Source organism: Pseudophryne corroboree, chromosome 8 (genome assembly GCF_028390025.1).
Source record: "Pseudophryne corroboree isolate aPseCor3 chromosome 8, aPseCor3.hap2, whole genome shotgun sequence".
Taxonomy (NCBI): Eukaryota; Metazoa; Chordata; class Amphibia; order Anura; family Myobatrachidae; genus Pseudophryne; species Pseudophryne corroboree.
The window spans coordinates 486001447-486020408 of NC_086451.1; the positions used below are offsets into that span (position 1 = coordinate 486001447).

General features: G+C 51.8%; 1 protein-coding gene across 1 annotated transcript in view; it reads left to right on the forward strand.

Annotated features, from left to right (window-relative positions):
* The window catches only part of ITM2A (integral membrane protein 2A), a 72820-nt gene extending 59605 nt beyond the window's left edge, over positions 1 to 13215 (forward strand). The window contains exons 5-6 of the mRNA XM_063938415.1: positions 1309 to 1459; positions 11830 to 13215. Of these exons, the coding sequence (XP_063794485.1) occupies positions 1309 to 1459; positions 11830 to 11918 (240 nt within the window). The 3' untranslated portion in view covers positions 11919 to 13215. The remainder of the gene's footprint in view (positions 1 to 1308; positions 1460 to 11829) is intronic.
* The last annotated feature ends 5747 nt before the right edge of the window (positions 13216 to 18962 follow it).

Sequence of the window (18962 nt, forward strand, 5' to 3'; positions counted from 1 at the left end):
TTCTCTCTAATCCCCCCCCTTACAATCCTTGCTGTATTTTTCTTCTCCCCCTCTCCCCAAACGCTATCTGTGTGACTTATGTGGTGGGGGGTATATATTGCAGATCTGGCTGGGAAGGGTTATATACATAGTAGATCTGGGTGGTATTGGGATTGTATACAATAAATCTGCATGTGATTGAGTAGGTCTGGGTGGGCGGGGGTGTACACATGGTAGATTGGGAGGTGGAGTGGGTACACATGGTAGATTGGGAGGTGGAGTGGGTATGTGAACACATGGTAGATTTTGGTGGGTGGGTATGTGTACATTCTAGATCTGAGTGGTAGTGGGATATGTACAGTAGATCTGCGTGGGGAGTATATACTGCTGTAGTCGTCTGTTTGGTCGCTGGAAGGTCTTCGTACGTTTCCGCATGGCGGATGAGGAAGACTTGTCTGTGTGATTAAATGTTGTGTTAAATTGGATAAAGGAAATGAAATGTTACGGCAGCGTGCGAAGGAGACACAATTAGCCGCGCTGCACTATTTCTGTGGTGGAAGCACTACAAAGAGGGTAATATGTGAGTGACTGGCGCAGGTCGCTCTGGGAGACCATCCACCGCGGTTACAGATGTCAGCCAAAGCTGCGGAGACGTTGCAGTAACAGGAGGGTAACTTTATGCAAACTTCCGGCTTCACTTTGCGTCTCATTGGCACAGGCTCAGCACATTGTGACAGAGGACCTGAAAATGCACCGAAATACTCCAGCACGGCTAATCGTGTCTCCACCGTGTGCCGCTGCAACGTTACATGAGTTTCACTTCCGCTTTCTCCAACTGTAACACAAAATTCAATCACACATCTCTGACGTAATCTCACAGATGCGTCTTCCTCATCCGTTATGGCGAAACGTTCGAAGACCTTCTGTGACCAAACAAAGAGGAGTCCAACAGTCCAACCTTGGGGTCAGATACATGTATGAGCGTCACAATAACCGCAGCCATGTATACCAGAGACCGTCTCATTACTTTTCTACCAGCCCTCGTATATTGCAGATCTGGCTGGTGGTGGGGATGTATACGTAGTAGATCTGCTTGGGGTGGGTAGACATCTATCTATATCTATTACAGATCTGGCTGTGGGGTGGTTTATACAGTATAGCTGTGTACGGCGGGATAGATGGGGGAGGTATAGATCCAGGACATGAATTTTGGGGGAGGGATGGTGGTATTGGACATGTGTAACCTGTGGAATGAGCCACAGGGATCATTATCTGAGAGTGGGGTTTATCTAACAATGAATGGATGTGTCATTGATTTTTTTACCTCAGGCTGGTACCTACCTGCCCCAGACCTACCTGGTCCGTGAGGAGCTGGTGGTGACAGAAAGAATCACGGATGTATCCGACCTGGGAATCTTTATCTATCAGAACTGTGTTGGACGGGAGACGTACAGACTGCAGAGGAGAGATCAGATCATTGGTGAGTTCCTCTGATGTGCGGCAGTGCACTAGATAGTGACCTCACACGTATATACTCCAATGTGTGTAACCACCTCCGCTGACCGGAGAGATCAGATCATTGGTGAGTTCCTCTGATGTGCGGCAGTGCACTAGATAGTGACCTCACATGTATATACTCCAATGTGTGTAACCACCTCCGCTGACCGGAGAGATCAGATCATTGGTGAGTTCCTCTGATGTGCGGCAGTGCACTAGATAGTGACCTCACACGTATATACTCCAATGTGTGTAACCACCTCCGCTGACCGGAGAGATCAGATCATTGGTGAGTTCCTCTGATGTGCGGCAGTGCACTAGATAGTGACCTCACACGTCTATACTCCAATGTGTGTAACCACCTCCGCTGACCGGAGAGATCAGATCATTGGTGAGTTCCTCTGATGTGCGGCAGTGCACTAGATAGTGACCTCACACGTATATACTCCAATGTGTGTAACCACCTCCGCTGACCGGAGAGATCAGATCATTGGTGAGTTCCTCTGATGTGCGGCAGTGCACTAGATAGTGACCTCACACGTATATACTCCACTGTGTGTAACCACCTCCGCTGACCGGAGAGATCAGATCATTGGTGAGTTCCTCTGATGTGCGGCAGTGCACTAGATAGTGACCTCGCACGTATATACTCCAATGTGTGTAACCACCTCCGCTGACCGGAGAGATCAGATCATTGGTGAGTTCCTCTGATGTGCGGCAGTGCACTAGATAGTGACCTCACACGTATATACTCCCATGTGTGTAACCACCTCCGCTGACCGGAGGCATTACTTGGGAAGATATAAACATAGAAAGGTAGAATTTGATGACTGATAAGAACTACTTGGACCATCTACTCTTTTTTTTTTTTTTTTTTTTTTGAGAGTCAACACAAGCACAGGGAGAATATACAAACTCCACACAGAGCCATGGTGGGGATTGACCTCAGAGCCATGACAGCAGTGCTGTGAGTCAGGAATGCTAACCACTGCACCATCCGTGCTGCCATACAAGGTTTCATACCGTGATAGAATGTGACCAACATAAAATGTCATTATAAAACCAAGAGGCACTTTTCTGTCCTAGAACATAGTCCACAACTGAAATCCCAATAGAACCCCCCCCCCCCCCCCTCCCTCCCTCCCTCCCAATTGGCTGGAAGAACGGACCCTCAGGTGGCGCAGGCAGGAGAGTGGGCGGTGGTTGCAGGTGGCACTGCAGGATGGACCCTCAGGTGGCGCAGGCAGGAGAGTGGGCAGTGGTTGCAGGTGGCACTGTAGGATGAGCCCTCAGGTGGCGCAGGCAGGAGAGTGGGCAGTGGTTGCAGGTGGCACTGTAGGATGAGCCCTCAGGTGGCGCAGGCAGGAGAGTGGGCAGTGGTTGCGAGTGGTACTGTAGGATGGGCCCTCAGGTGGCGCAGGCAGGAGAGTGGGCGGTGGTTGCGGATGGCACTGTAGGATGGGTCCTCAGGTGGCGCAGGCAGGAGAGTGGGCAGTGGTTGCTGGTGGCACTAGGATGGGCCCTCAGGTGGCGCAGGCAGGAGAGTGGGCAGTGGTTGCAGGTGGCACTGTAGGATGAGCCCTCAGGTGGCGCAGGCAGGAGAGTGGGCAGTGGTTGCGAGTGGTACTGTAGGATGGGCCCTCAGGTGGCGCAGGCAGGAGAGTGGGCGGTGGTTGCGGGTGGCACTGTAGGATGGGCCCTCAGGTGGCGCAGGCAGGAGAGTGGGCAGTGGTTGCGAGTGGTACTGTAGGATGGGCCCTCAGGTGGCGCAGGCAGGAGAGTGGGCAGTGGTTGCTGGTGGCACTAGGATGGGCCCTCAGGTGGCGCAGGCAGGAGAGTGGGCAGTGGTTGCTGGTGGCACTAGGATGGGCCCTCAGGTGGCGCAGGCAGGAGAGTGGGCAGTGGTAGCGGGTGGCACTGTAGGATGAGCCCTCAGGTGGCGCAGGCAGGAGAGTGGGCAGTGGTAGCGGGTGGCACTGTAGGATGGGCCCTCGGGTGGCGCAGGGTGGAGAGTGGGCAGTGGTTGCTGGTGGCACTGTAGGATGGGCCCTCAGGTGGCGCAGGCAGGAGAGTGGGTAGTGGTAGCAGGTGGCACTGTAGGATGGGCCCTCAGGTGGCGCAGGCAGGAGAGTGGGCGGTGGTTGCGGGTGGCACTGGAAGAACAGGCCCTCAGGTTTCGCAGGCAGGAGAGTGGCGGTGGTTGCAGGTGGTACTGTAGGATGGGCCCTCAGGTGGCGCAGGCAGGAGAGTGGGCGGTGGTTGTGGGTGGCACTGTAGGATGGGCCCTCAGGTGGCGCAGGCAGGAGAGTGGGCAGTGGTAGCAGGTGGCACTGTAGGATGGGCTCTCAGGTGGCACAGTCAGGAGAGTTGGCAGTTGTAGCAGGTGGCACTGTAGAATGGGCCCTCAGGTGGCGCAGGCAGGAGAGTGGGCGGTGGTTGCGGGTGGCACTGGAAGAACAGGCCCTCAGGTGGCACAGGCAGGAGAGTGGGCAGTGGTTGCAGGTGGCACTGTAGGATGGTCCCTCAGGTGGCGCAGGCAGGAGAGTTGGCAGTTGTTGCAGGTGGCACTGTAGGATGGTCCCTCAGGTGGCGCAGGCAGGAGAGTGAGCAGTGGTTGCAGGTGGCACTGTAGGATGGTCCCTCAGGTGGCGCAGGCAGGAGAGTGGGCGGTGGTTGCAGGTGACACTGTAGGATGGGCTCTCAGGTGGCACAGGCAGGAGAGTGAGCAATGGTTGCAGGTGGCACTGTAGGATGGTCCCTTAGGTGGCGCAGGCAGGTGAGTGGGCAGTGGTTGCAGGTGGCACTGTAGGATGGTCCCTCAGGTGGCGCAGGCAGGTGAGTGGGCAGTGGTTGCAGGTGGCACTGTAGGATGGGCCCTCAGGTGGCGCAGGCAGGAGAGTGAGCAGTGGTTGCAGGTGGCACTGTACGATGGGCCCTCAGGTGGCGCAGGCAGGTGAGTGGGCAGTGGTTGCAGGTGGCACTGTAGGATGGGCCCTCAGGTGGCGCAGGCAGGAGAGTGGGCGGTGGTTGCAGGTGGCACTGCAGGATGGACCCTCAGGTGGCGCAGGCAGGAGAGTGAGCAGTGGTTGCAGGTGGCACTGTAGGATGGTCCCTCAGGTGGCGCAGGCAGGAGAGTGGGCGGTGGTTGCAGGTGGCACTGTAGGATGGACCCTCAGGTGGCGCAGGCAGGAGAGTGGGCAGTGGTAGCAGGTGGCACTGTAGGATGGGCTCTCAGGTGGCGCAGGCAGGAGAGTGGGCAGTTGTTGCAGGTGGCACTGTAGGATGGGCCCTCAGGTGGCGCAGGCAGGAGAGTGAGCAGTGGTTGCAGGTGGCACTGTAGGATGGTCCCTCAGGTGGCGCAGGCAGGTGAGTGGGCAGTGGTTGCAGGTGGCACTGTAGGATGGTCCCTCAGGTGGCGCAGGCAGGTGAGTGGGCAGTGGTTGCAGGTGGCACTGTAGGATGGGCCCTCAGGTGGCGCAGGCAGGAGAGTGGGCAGTGGTAGGTGGCACTGTAGGATGGGCCCTCAGGTGGCGCAGGCAGGAGAGTGGGCAGTGGTTGCAGGTGGCACTGTAGGATGGGCCCTCAGGTGGCGCAGGCAGGAGAGTGAGCAGTGGTTGCAGGTGGCACTGTAGGATGGGCCCTCAGGTGGCGCAGGCAGGAGAGTGAGCAGTGGTAGCGGGTGGCAGTGTAGGATGGGCCCTCAGGTGGCGCAGGCAGGAGAGTGAGCAGTGGTTGCAGGTGGCACTGTAGGATGGGCCCTCAGGTGGCGCAGGCAGGAGAGTGAGCAGTGGTAGCGGGTGGCACTGTAGGATGGTCCCTCAGGTGGCGCAGGCAGGAGAGTGAGCAGTGGTAGCGGGTGGCAGTGTAGGATGGGCCCTCAGGTGGCGCAGGCAGGAGAGTGAGCAGTGGTAGCGGGTGGCAGTGTAGGATGGGCCCTCAGGTGGCGCAGGCAGGAGAGTGAGCAGTGGTTGCAGGTGGCACTGTAGGATGGTCCCTCAGGTGGCGCAGGCAGGAGAGTGAGCAGTGGTAGCGGGTGGCACTGTAGGATGGTCCCTCAGGTGGCGCAGGCAGGAGAGTGAGCAGTGGTAGCGGGTGGCAGTGTAGGATGGGCCCTCAGGTGGCGCAGGCAGGAGAGTGAGCAGTGGTTGCAGGTGGCACTGTAGGATGGGCCCTCAGGTGGCACAGGCAGGAGAGTTGGCAGTGGTTGCACTGCCACCTCTGTCTGTTATTCCCCAGTCTCATGTTATAGCTGTTTTGTTCCCAGTTACACAGCTCAATGGAATATTCTAGCGCTGTATTAATACGAGAGCCGCTTTCATAATGGAGGTAATTAATGAGTTACAGTTGTGCTGAAATATACTTTTCTTTTTCATCCACTAGGGGTCACTGGAGTACTCTTGGGGATATGGACGGGCTTCCGTAGGAAACAGCACTGAATATTTAAATTAGTAACACTCCACCCCTCCATATCCCTGGTCACTACCCAGTGTTTTTTCTGTGCTGAACGTGGTAGCAGCTTAATACCTGAAGTCACGGTTTTGTTGAAGAAACTTTTATTTTTATTTTTTCTACTATTTGTACACATCCCTTTCCCCCTTCCAAAAGGCAGGGTCAGGGATAGTGCAGCTGCTGATAGCAGCACGGGCGTGTCGGGCCTCTCTGAAAGAGCTCCCTCACAGCCCTCACATCCTCCTGCACTGGCTGGCCGGCGCTTACTGAAAAGCCCCGTCGGAGCCTCCGCACGTCTGCAGGAGTAAGGTATGTGAAACGGGGCGGTCAGCTCCCGCTGCCGCCCCGACGTGTGGGGACATAGTGTTTGATGACGCGCTAGCTCTCCCCTCTCAGGCGGCTCAGGCGCCCGCACGTTCGGCCACAGACCTCCGTGCAGGCACCGCGGCTCTCCCCGCTCAGGCGCCCGCACGTTCGGCCACAGACCTCCGTGCAGGCACCGCAGATCTCCCCGCTCAGGCTCCGTGCAGGCACCGCTGTTCGACAGGCCGCCGCCCGCCGCAGCGCTAACTTGATTAGCTGACGCTATTATACAGGAGCCCACCGCTGGGAAACACGAGGCACATAGCGCTCTACGATACCCGCTGGGGGCCCACACGCTGCGCTGCTGCGGTAATAAGCTAAAAGAGCAGGCAGCCTTTACATGGGGGACAATAATAATAAGCAGCAGAGGAATGTTACAGTATAATCAGTGAATGTAACAGCACTGTGATTATATGTATAAGTATAACATGGCAGCCATTTTTAACATGCTTCCTGTGTCTTCCTCTGTGATTCCAGAAGATTCCTGTCTTACATCTCTACACCACCGGAGGCACAGGGGTGTTAGTGGGAATTTGGGATCAAATTTCATAGTACTGGCCACGTGTACTGCACTTGGCCAGATATATATACAGAGACACCTTACTGCTATTTTACTGAGTCGTGCAAGTGTCTGTTTTTTGTGTATTGTATTGTCTGTCGCCATAATGAGTAAGGCACCAGCAAAAACTAAAAAGCATATTTGCAAAGTATGTGGCAGTGTGTTACCGGATGGATCTGCTACATGTAAAGTATGTTTTGTGGATTCCGTTCAGAATACCATTTCTCCTCCTGTTTTACAACCAATTTCCTCACCGGACCCTCCGTGGGGTATGTTAGTAAATGTACTGGAGAGATTTCAGACAGAAATGACCGCGGCTCGTCTGGAACGAGAAACGTTAAGATCTGAGTCTAGGGTGAGACCGCCAGAACTACCGGAGGCGTCTCAACCTTGCGTACGGTCCAAATCCATTTTGGGCAAACGGGATAATTTTCATATGTCTTATGATTTTCCAGTGTCTGCTATGTTGCATTCTGACGATTCCATCCCAGACCTCACGGAACACGATGAGGGGGAGGAGGGCGAAGTGGAGTCAGATGGCGAGGATGTTAACAGTTCCGGCATTGATGATCTCATCAGAGCGGTACGGCAGTCGCTAAGGTTTCCTGAAGCTGAACAGCCTCTCACCAATGATCAGGTCGTATTTACTAAACGACGGAAGACGCCAGTAAGTTTTCCTGTGTCGGATTCTCTAAATCAGATGTTAGTAGAAACAAGACAGAATCCAGATAAACGGTTTTCTATACCTCGCAGATTTAAGTCTAGTTATCCTTTTCCAGACTCGGTAATGTGTACATGGGAGAATCCACCAATAGTTGATTCTTCAGTGTCAAAGCTTACCAAGAAATTAACCATACCAGTGCCAGCAGCTACTACGCTTAAAGATCCTTCAGATCGCAAGATAGAAACTATGCTAAAAAGCATGTATGTAGCAGCAGGTGTGATGCTAAGACCTGGATTGGTTGGCATTTGGGTAACTAAGGCGCTCATAATATGGCTTACAGAACTCAAATCTGTTTTACAGGACGAAAACCAGATAATTCAGGTAAATCAAATGATTGAGGCTGTAGAGTATCTCTGTACAGCGTCCACTGACGTCTGTCAGCTCACTTCTCGTATTTCATCTTCGCTAGTTACGGCACGAAGAGCACTCTACCTGCGTACTTATCAGGCGGAGGCAGAGGTCAAACGAAGTATAGAGGCGTTGCCTTACGATGGCAAGAAGTTGTTTGGGCCAGAATTGGACGCATGGATTAAGGAGGCTACGGGAGGTAAGTCTGTGTTCTTACCATTGCCTCCACCTGCGCCAAGAAGAAGGTACGCTGGACCTTCGTTCAGATCCTTTAGACCTCAGCCCTTTCGAGGACGTGGCAGAGGATCAGCCACGCCTGCTAGACGTGGTCGAGGACGTGGTTTCCATCAAACCAACACAACTCGCCAAGACGCTAAGGTTACCGACAAGCCAGTGGCATGACGGGTTACCAGCCCATCTCGGTTCTCCAATTGTGGGAGCACGCCTTCAGACGTTCCAGGGGGCGTGGTTCCGCACATCCGCGGAGGGCTGGATTCGCAATTTAGTGTTAAAAGGTTACAAAATAGAGTTCGACTGTCTGCCGCCTCTGCGGTTTTTCAAGACAGGCTTGCCTCTGTCGGACGACAAGAGGACAGTTTTGCAAATTGCCATTCAGTCCTTACTGGATTCGGCAGTGTTGATTCCAGTCCCTGTACACCAACAGGGTCAGGGTTATTATTCAAGTCTATTTGTGGTCCCGAAGCCGGATGGCTCAGTCAGACCAATATTGAACTTAAAGGGCCTCAATCAGTACGTAACTTACTACAGATTCAAAATGGAGTCTCTACGTTCGGTGATTGCGGGGTTAGAGACCAAGGAATTTCTGATTGCGCTAGACCTCAAGGATGCGTACTTACACATTCCAATTTGGCAGCCTCATCAGAAATTCTTACGATTTGCAATACGCCAGAACCATTACCAGTTTTAGGCTCTGCCGTTTGGCCTGTCATCAGCGCCTCGGGTATTCACCAAAGTAATGTCGGTGATGATAGCTCACCTCAGATCCCTGGGAGTGACAATAGTTCCGTATTTAGACGATCTGCTCATCAAAGCTCCGTCTCAACAGATACTTACCCAACATGCGCTGCTAACTTACAATGTACTGGTTCACCACGGTTGGATTGTAAATTTCAAGAAATCACATCTGATTCCGTCTCAACGCCTTCAGTTCCTAGGTATGATTCTCGATACGGTCAATCAAAGGATTTACCTACCACAACAAAAAGTACAAATGCTACGCCATCTAGTACAATTAGTACTCAAACCACGCACAGTGTCGGTACACTTGTGCATTCGCCTGTTAGGCACAATGGTGGCAGCTTTCGAGGCGCTTCAGTTCGGGAGATTTCACTCTCGTCCATTTCAGCTGAACGTGCTTGCCCAGTGGTCGGGCTCGCATCTGCAGATTCACCACAGAGTGAGGTTGTCACCAATAGCAAGAGTTTCTCTGCTATGGTGGCTCAAGGAACACAATTTAACCGCAGGAAGACGGTTCGGAGTTTGCAATTGGATAATTCTAACTACGGACGCCAGTCTCAGAGGTTGGGGAGCGGTCATTCAAAATTGTCAGCTCCAGGGTCTCTGGGCGGATCACGAGAAATTGCTGTCGATAAATGTTCTAGAACTCCGCGCAATTTTCAATGCGCTACGACAAGCAGTGCACATGATTCGCTCTCAGCCTGTCCAAGTGCAATCGGACAATGCGACGGCGGTCGCATACATCAACAAACAAGGAGGAACGAGAAGCCGCATGGCAATGCGGGAAGTAGCTCGAATCCTCAATTGGGCGGAATGCCACCAGGTGATATTGTCGGCCGTGTTCATTCCGGGAGTGGACAACTGGGAAGCGGATTATCTCAGTCGTCGGGATTTTCACCCAGGCGAATGGTCATTAAATCCAGAAGTGTTTCACATGTTGGTTCAGCGATGGGGTTATCCTCAGGTGGACCTGATGGCATCTCGACACAATCATCAAACGCTCCAGTATGTGTCCAGAACAAGAGATCCAAAGGCAGTCGCGGTGGATGCTCTCACTGTCGCGTGGCCGTACAGTCTTGTGTATCTGTTTCCACCGTTTCCGCGGCTCCCTCTGGTGCTAAAACGGATCAAAAGAGAGTCGCTCACAGTCATACTGGTGGCGCCGCATTGGCCTCGGAGAGCTTGGTTCTCGGATCTTCGAGGATTACTCGCAGACGATCCGTGGCCGCTCCCGATACGTCCAGACCTGTTACAACAGGGTCCGTTTCTTTACCCCGATTTAGCGCGGCTGCGTTTGACGGGGTGGCTGTTGAGACCGCCCTCTTAAAAAGAGAGGGCATGCCAGATTCAGTTATACCAACCATGTTACGAGCTAGGAAGCCGGTTACGGCAGCTCATTATTACAGAATATGGCGTGCCTATATAGGTTGGTGTGAAGCTCGGAAATTTCCGACATCAGCTTTCAAGTTATCCCGCCTTTTGTTGTTTCTACAAACAGGGTTAGATGGAGGATTGCGTTTATCTACACTAAAGGTACAGGTATCTGCTTTGTCAATTTACTTTCAAAGACGATTGGCTCTATTGCCGTCTATACGCACTTTTCTACAAGGTGTACTCAGGGTACAGCCTCCATTCATTCCACCTACAGCGCCATGGGACTTGAATCTGGTTTTGGAGTTCTTACAGTCTTCATATTTTGAACCCTTACAACAAGTGGATATAAAGTTTCTCACTTGGAAAACAATTTTTCTCTTAGCCTTAGCTTCGGCAAGGCGTGTTTCGGATTTGGGTGCCTTGTCATGCAAGCCACCGTATTTGGTGTTTCATGATGACAGAGCGGAACTTCGGACGAATCCCGCCTTCTTACCAAAGGTAGTGTCATCTTTTCACATCAATCAACCAATAGTAGTTCCTGTGTTGACAGCACATTCCGGAACTCTGGATGTGGTTCGCGCATTACGCGTTTATGTATCCCGAACGTCTTCAGTTCGTAAGACAGATACGTTATTTGTTCTCTATGATGCTGCCAAGATGGGTTGGCCAGCATCTAAACAAACTTTATCCAGATGGATAAAACTGACCATACGCCAGGCGTACCTTCATGCTAGGTTACAACCGCCTACGTCAGTAACCGCTCATTCCACACGTTCTGTGGGAACTTCATGGGCAGCTGGTCGTGGGGCTTCTGCGACACAGCTTTGCCGGGCGGCTACATGGTCTTCCGTGCACACGTTTGTGCGCTTTTACAAGTTTGATACTTTTGCGGCATCAGCATCTAGCTTTGGCCGCCTAGTGTTACAAGTGCCAAACAGCTCTCCCGCCCACGGGGGAAGCTTTGGTACGTCCCAAGAGTACTCCAGTGACCCCTAGTGGATGAAAAAGAAAATAGGATTTTGGTACTTACCAGGTAAATCCTTTTCTTTGAATCCATAGGGGGCACTGGACGCCCACCCAGAGCAGTTTTACCTACTTGTGGTTAGTTCTGAGGATCTTATGGTAACACACTTTCACCGACTGGTTCAAGTTACAAGTGCTGGTTAGGGTGTCAACTGTTAGTTGTCACTAACGTTATGTGTTAACTTCGTTATTGTCAGTTATGTTATATGTAATACTCCATTATTAACCTCTCTTAATTCCTGTTCGGCTCAGTAAAAAACACTGGGTAGTGACCAGGGATATGGAGGGGTGGAGTGTTACTAATTTAAATATTCAGTGCTGTTTCCTACGGAAGCCCGTCCATATCCCCAAGAGTACTCCAGTGCCCCCTATGGATTCAAAGAAAAGGATTTACCTGGTAAGTACCAAAATCCTATTATCAATAACTGCACACAATATAAAGAGACGCAAGCTTCCCTCTGTCGGGTAATTCTCATACATGGGTGAGATCTCACGTGCCATCCGTACTGACCCACCAAATCTGTCTGTCTTGCAGGGTTCCAGAAGAGGTCGGCCGAGACGTGCCGCGAAATCTTTCACTTTGAAAACTTCTTTGCGACGCATACTAAGATCTGCGAGCAGTGAGCGAAAGGCGCTGTCCTCGCGTAGTCACTAAGAGGTTGCTGACTCCTCGTATAACGTGCAGTGATAATCAGAGCATTTTTTGATGTGTGCTTTCTGCTTTTAGCTTCTGTAAGGACCTGCTGCGACAGGAACCTCAGGAATAACTCACGTAGACACTTACTGGCCGTAACGCACTGTTCTGTATGAAATGTCACTTTGGTTTAGATGATGGTGGATGCAATAAAAGTTGTATTCTTTGCACAATCCTTCTCCAATAAGATGCATATATCCCTCCTGCTACTAGGTGGACGCATGTTCTGTGCTACTACTGTATTACCTTCATATATGTATATGTGCAGCTCTCCCATATATACATACGTATCATTAGATGTATGACAGGAGACTTTGTACAGTGACCATAAGTATTGTGTTGGGGTTGTGGTGTAATATATTGGTTATAGACTGCGTATACTGGCTACTTCTTACTCTCCCATTTAGCGTTGCACCCATGTACTCAGTTGTATTGCAGGGGTGCAGTAGCTTGGCCTGGCCTTCAGTCGGCGCTGTTGTTATGTATGTATTCCATCGCTCTGAAATGGCTGTACCCCAATAGACGTGTGGGGGGGGGGGGTTGTGTTTCCTCTCCGTATTTATCCGATAGTCCTTCAGTAAGCGGCCTAACAACTCTTCAGCAAACGTAGCGCCCATTTTCTCCTGTTACATAACATCCAAGTGCCAATTGTTATCACTACACTCCAGGACATCGCAATTTGTTTCTAGAATAACAATCCATATTTCCAAGACTCCGCTCCTTTTGTAGAAGTGCTGCATTTCAGCCATAAGCAGCGAGAACATTATGTGCTGTTCAGAGACCTGCGCTGGGGCGATCTTCAGCGAGTCTTCAGTACACCCCCCTCTCATTCTCAGCCTCCGCTGTTACAAGGCGCTGACTATTTGTATCTGGAACTCCGTTTTCCACTGAAGACTGTTTATAAGTCACTCCTAGTTGCTGTATTTCATCCATATGGCAGCAGAGCACTACATTGTTTTATAGCCAGGAGATGCCGTTAATCCAGCTAACGCTACTCACATACAATGGCTGTGTTTCTCCCACGTATGTTAAATTGTGACTCTGCCGTCCTTTGTCTGTGGGGGGGTTGGTCAGGAATATCCCTGACGCGTGTCTTTAGAAGTTCCATATTCCGGTCTGTTTATAGCTGTTCCTCTCTGTACGGAGGTGGTGAAGGGGATAAAGATGTGTCTATTGGTGTGATTTGGAAAATTCCTTTTAACCTTTGAAATAAATATGTTTCTCTAACTTGCGTTCTGCTTTGTTATTTAACACCACAATCCGGGAGGCTGTTCTGTGTATGGACGAGGGAACGTGACAAACCTCCGCTATATGCAGATGTGACCTATACAGGCCGTGACGGTGTACATAGGCAAGTAACCGTTGCTTATAAGAGAAGGGTGTATACACTCAGTGGCCATTGTGTGATTAGCAGCCGTTCTGCAGATAATGCTGACATAGGATGACTCTGTATAAGACTGGAAAGGGGAAGGTATATACAGGCTAATGACATCACACGTCACGTGATGGGTTTATGACGCATGAGCTCTGAATGATGGCTCTATCAGCAGCGGATCATCAGCAAAACGTCTGCGCTGGGAAATTGCGCGCACAGTGGCTAGGGGGCAGAATGGGGTCTGAGCGCAAGCTCTGTGGTGATAAATGGCCGCTGGATGCTAAACTTGTGTATGTGTGTACACAGCTATTGATGCATACTGTATGTGCCTACTCTCCCGGAACCGCTGGGAGGCTCCTGAAAACTGGGTGTCACTCCCGGACCTCCGGAAAAGTGGGCAAGTCTCCTGGATTTGCCCGCTGGGTGGCTGATGATGCAATTCACGTCGTCATAGCATAGTGGGGGTGTGACTATGATGAAACGATTGTAAAGATATGCCCCACCCACTGCCTGTCGTCGCATCGCGCCCTCTGCCCGCTCACTGTACGAGGCCACACCCCCATCTCGTGTTGCTGTGCCGCCTCCCAAAGGGGGCAACCAGAATGTCGGCAACTATCGCTGATCTCTCTTACGCCTAACCGTATAAGAATTTAGACAGAACTTCAAAGAACAGTTTTCAGGGGGCAGCGTTGCGTTACTTAATACCGCCTCTGCCCAGAAAAGACCTCGCTGCTAGTCACACGGCCCCACCCTGAGTGGTGACAGCGTCCTATGAGCAGAAGTGACGCACGTCTCTGGGTGTGTGGCTGACACTTCTGCATTTGGTTTATAAATAGAAGGCCGGGGATATTGTCAGTTCATCTGTTGCATTAAATCCAGTTTCCTGACAGCACGTTGTGAGCGGTAACGCTGCGCCGCGTCAGCAGCCCCCCTGCGCCGCGTCAGCAGCCCCCCTGCGCCTCGTCAGCAGCCCCCCTGCGCCTCGTCAGCAGCCCCCCTGCGCCGTGTCAGCAGCCCCCCTGCCCCTCTCGCCACAGGGTGCTATTCCCAATCACAGTCTATATGGATAGTAAATAAAGCCGAAGTTGGAAAAATTTCACCCACCCACCAAAAAAATGTGTTGACCATTTGCACCTGTTGACTTTAAGCGCTGTCTACCTTTTGCCTGACAACCTTTTGACCTTGTCAGCCTAATCCATGTTGATAATAAGGGGTGGACTTCGTGACTGCCGACCTATACACTGGAGCCCATGTACAGATGAGACCAGAACACAGCAGAGTCTCCCGGTGGTGTGTTATTACTTGTCCTATATCAGCCAAATGCCGTTTCCTGCGGGCAAGTTACAGTATAATACCAGCACACCCCACTGAGCGGCGGGCACTAGTTCTGCAGGGGTGTGGGGGCGACTGGTGAACACTGAGTCCATATACTGTATGTCTGCGTAATTATGTGTGATTCTTATCAGGTTCAGTATGATTTACCTATTGACTGGATGCCGGAGGTTAGAATACAGACAGCGGCATACCGTACATCAGAATCCTGACAGCCCCCTCCTCTGCCCCCTACCCTAACCCTCCCCTGCACCCTACCCCAACCCTCCCTTGTGGGTGGCTAACCCTCCTCTGCACCCTACCCTAACCCTCCCTTGTGGGTGGCTAACCCTCCACTGCACCGTACCCTAACCCTCCCTTGTGGTGCCTAACCCTCCTCTGCACCCTACCCTAACCCTCCCTTGTGGTGCCCTAACCCTCCCTTGTGGTGCCTAACCCTCCTCTGCACCCTACCCCTCCCTTGTGGTGCCTAACCCTCCTCTGCACCCTACCCTAACCCTCCCTTGTGGGCGCCTAACCCTCCTCTGCACCCTACCCTAACCCTCCCTTGTGGGTGGCTAACCCTCCTCTGCACTGCACCCTACCCTTACCCTCCCTTGTGGGTGCCTAACCCTCCCTTGCACCCTACCCTAACCCTCCCTTGTGGTGCCTAACCCTCCTCTGCACCCTACCCTAACCCTCCATTGTGGGTGCCTAACCCTCCTCTGCACCCTACCCTAACCCTCCCTCGTGGGTGCCTAACCCTCCCCTTCACCCTACCCTCCCTCGTGGGTGCCTAACCCTCCTCTGCATCCTACCCCAACCCTCCCTTGTGGTGTCTAACCCTCCTCTGCACCCTACCCTAACCCTCCCTTATGGGTGACTAACCCTCCTCTGCACCCTAACCCTCCCTTGTGGTGCCTAACTTTCCCCTGCATCCTACCCTAACCCTCCCTTGTGGTGCCTAACCCTCTTCTGCACCCTACCCTAACCCTCCCTTGTGGGTGCCTAACCCCTAACCCTCCCTTGTGGTGCCTAACTCTCCCCTGCACCCTACCCTAACCCTCCCTTGTGGGTGCCTAACCCTCTTCTGCACCCTACCCTAACCCTCCCTTGTGGGTGCCTAACCCTAACCCTCCCCTGCACCCTACCCCAACCCTCCCATGTGGGTGCCTAACCTCTCTCCTGCACCCTACCCTAACCCTCCCATGTGGGTGCCTAACCCTCCTCTGCATCCTACCCTAACCCTCCCTTGTGGGTGCCTAACCCTCCCCTGCACCCTACCCCAACCCTCCCATGTGGGTGCCTAACTCTCCCCTGCACCCTACCCTAACCCTCCCTTGTGGGTGCCTAACCCTCCCATGCACCCTACCCTAACCCTCCCTTCCCCAGTTGGTGCCTAAACCTAACCTGTTCTTTGTGGCTAACCCTAACCTTCCCGGCATCCTAACCCGCCTTCTCCTGCCTAAACCTAACACCCCCCACTCCACGGCTGCACCTCCCACTGTCCAGATGATTGGGTTGCCGGCATGCGGTGTCTGTATCTAGACGCCGGGTTTACGTCCTCCGTCGGGATCCAGACGTTTGTTTATCGACCGGCTGGATCCCGTCCATCAGGAAGCTAACGTCTTCCCTTCTTATCATGTATTTCTTATGATTGTATATTATATTGTCTATATAACGTTACTGGGGATTACGTTTCTGCGCTCCTCGGCTGTCGCTGTTTTTAGGGATGCTGACAATCTCATTGTGTTCTAGAAGGAACAGCATTATTATTTTAAGGGAGGTGATTTATATATCATGTTCTATTGATTGGTAATGTGACTGTGATCACATGTATTTCCTGTTTGGAATAATATATTGGTGGTTCTGTAGATGTTCCAGGCACTAGATGTGTATGTGCAGTGCTCTCATTATACCACTGGATGGCAGCACTATTCCAGGGAGGGTTCCCATGTAAGACAGGCGTACTGCGACTTCTGCTGTCTCATTTCCAGTATAAGAATCTATGTATAGTTCTGTTACTGCACGTCTCGCTCTGTGTGATGGGGAGAACAGGAGACACCTGCTATGTCGCTGTCTGTCGCGATATACGTCTGTGCAATGTATATAGTGCCAGTAATGTCTAATATCCCTCTCGCACAGAAAGGCAATTCCTAAATAAATGTGCCAACATTGTTACTAATGTTATATAGAAATATCCCGCAACAGCATTTAGGCCTAGACACGCCCATATGTGGTACATGACACGCCCCCTCAACTCAAACTAGTCTTCAACAGTAGGCAAGTATGGCTGAGGTAGGTGCAGTGAAAAGGTGTACTACATGGGGGAGGTATATTATATTGGGGATGTATACAGGTTGAGTATCCCATATCCACAATTCTTGGAACCAGAGGTATTTTGGATATTGGATATTTCTCTAACGTCCTAAGTGGATGCTGGGGACTCCGTAAGGACCATGGGGAATAGCGGCTCCGCAGGAGACTGGGCACATCTAAAGAAAGCTTTAGGACTAACTGGTGTGCACTGGCTCCTCCCCCTATGACCCTCCTCCAAGCCTCAGTTAGATCTCTGTGCCCGACGAGAAGGGTGCACACTAGGGGCTCTCCTGAGCTTCTTAGTGAAAGTTTTAGTTTAGGTTTTTTATTTTCAGTGAGACCTGCTGGCAACAGGCTCACTGCATCGAGGGACTAAGGGGAGAAGAAGCGAACTCACCTGCGTGCAGAGTGGATTGGGCTTCTTGGCTACTGGACATTCGCTCCAGAGGGACGATCACAGGTTCAGCCTGGATGGGTCCCGGAGCCGCGCCGCCGGCCCCCTTACAGAGCCAGAAGAGCGAAGAGGTCCGGAAAAATCGGCGGCAGAAGACGTTCCTGTCTTCAATAAGGTAGCGCACAGCACTGCAGCTGTGCGCCATTGCTCTCAGCACACTTCATACTCCGGTCACTGAGGGTGCAGGGCGCTGGGGGGGGCGCCCTGAGACGCAATAAAACACGATAAAAATACCTTACATGGCAAAAAATGCATCACATATAGCTCCTGGGCTATATGGATGCATTTAACCCCTGCCAGAATATACAGAAAAACGGGTGATAAGGCCGCCGAAAAGGGGGCGGAGCCTATCTCCTCAGCACACTGGCGCCATTTTCCCTCACAGCTCAGTTGGAGGGAAGCTCCCTGGCTCTTCCCTGCACTACAGAAAGGGTTAAAAAAAGAGAGGGGGGCACTAATTAGGCGCAGTATTAAAACATACAGCAGCTATAAGGGGAAAAACACTTATATAAGGTTATCCCTGTATATATATAGCGCTCTGGTGTGTGCTGGCAAACTCTCCCTCTGTCTCCCCAAAGGGCTAGTGGGGTCCTGTCCTCTATCAGAGCATTCCCTGTGTGTGTGCTGTGTGTCGGTATGTTTGTGTCGACATGTATGAGGAGAAAAATGATGTGGAGACGGAGCAGAGTGTCTGTAACAGTGATGTCACCACCTAGGGGGTCGACACCTGAGTGGATGTACTGTTGAAAATTACGTGACAGTGTCAGCTCTGTATAAAAAAACAGTGGTTGACATGAGACAGCCGGCTACTGAGCTTGTGCCTGTCCAGACGTCTCATAGGCCGTCAGGGGCTCTAAAGCGCCCGTTACCTCAGATGGCAGATACAGACGCCGACACGGATACGACTCCTGTGTCGACGGTGAAGAGACAACCGTGATTTCCAGTAGGGCCACACGTTACATGATTGAGACAATGGAAAATGTTTTATACATTTCTGATAATACGAGTACCACCAAAAAGGGGTATTATGTTCGGTGAGGGAAAAACTACCTGTAGTTTTCCTGAATCTGAAAAATAAAATGAGGTGTGTGATGATACGTGGGTTTCCCCCCGATAACAATTGATGATTTCTTAAAAAGTATTGGCTGTATACCCTTTCCCGCCAGAGGTTAGGGTGCGTTGGGAAACACCCCCTAGGGGGGATAAGGCGCTCACACGCTTGTAAGAACAAGGGCTCTACCTTCTCATGAGATGGCCGCCCTTAAGGATCCTGCTGATAGAAAGCAGGAGGGTATCCAAAAATGTATTCACACATACTGGTGTTATACTGCGACCAGCAATCGCCTCAGCCTGGAGGTGCAGTGCTGGGTTGGCATGGTCGGATTCCCTGACTGGAAATATTGATATCCTAGATAAGGATAGTATATTATTGCCTATAGAGCATTTAAAAGATGCATTTCTATATATGCATGATGCACAGCGGAATATTTGCCGACTGGCATGAAGTATAAGTGC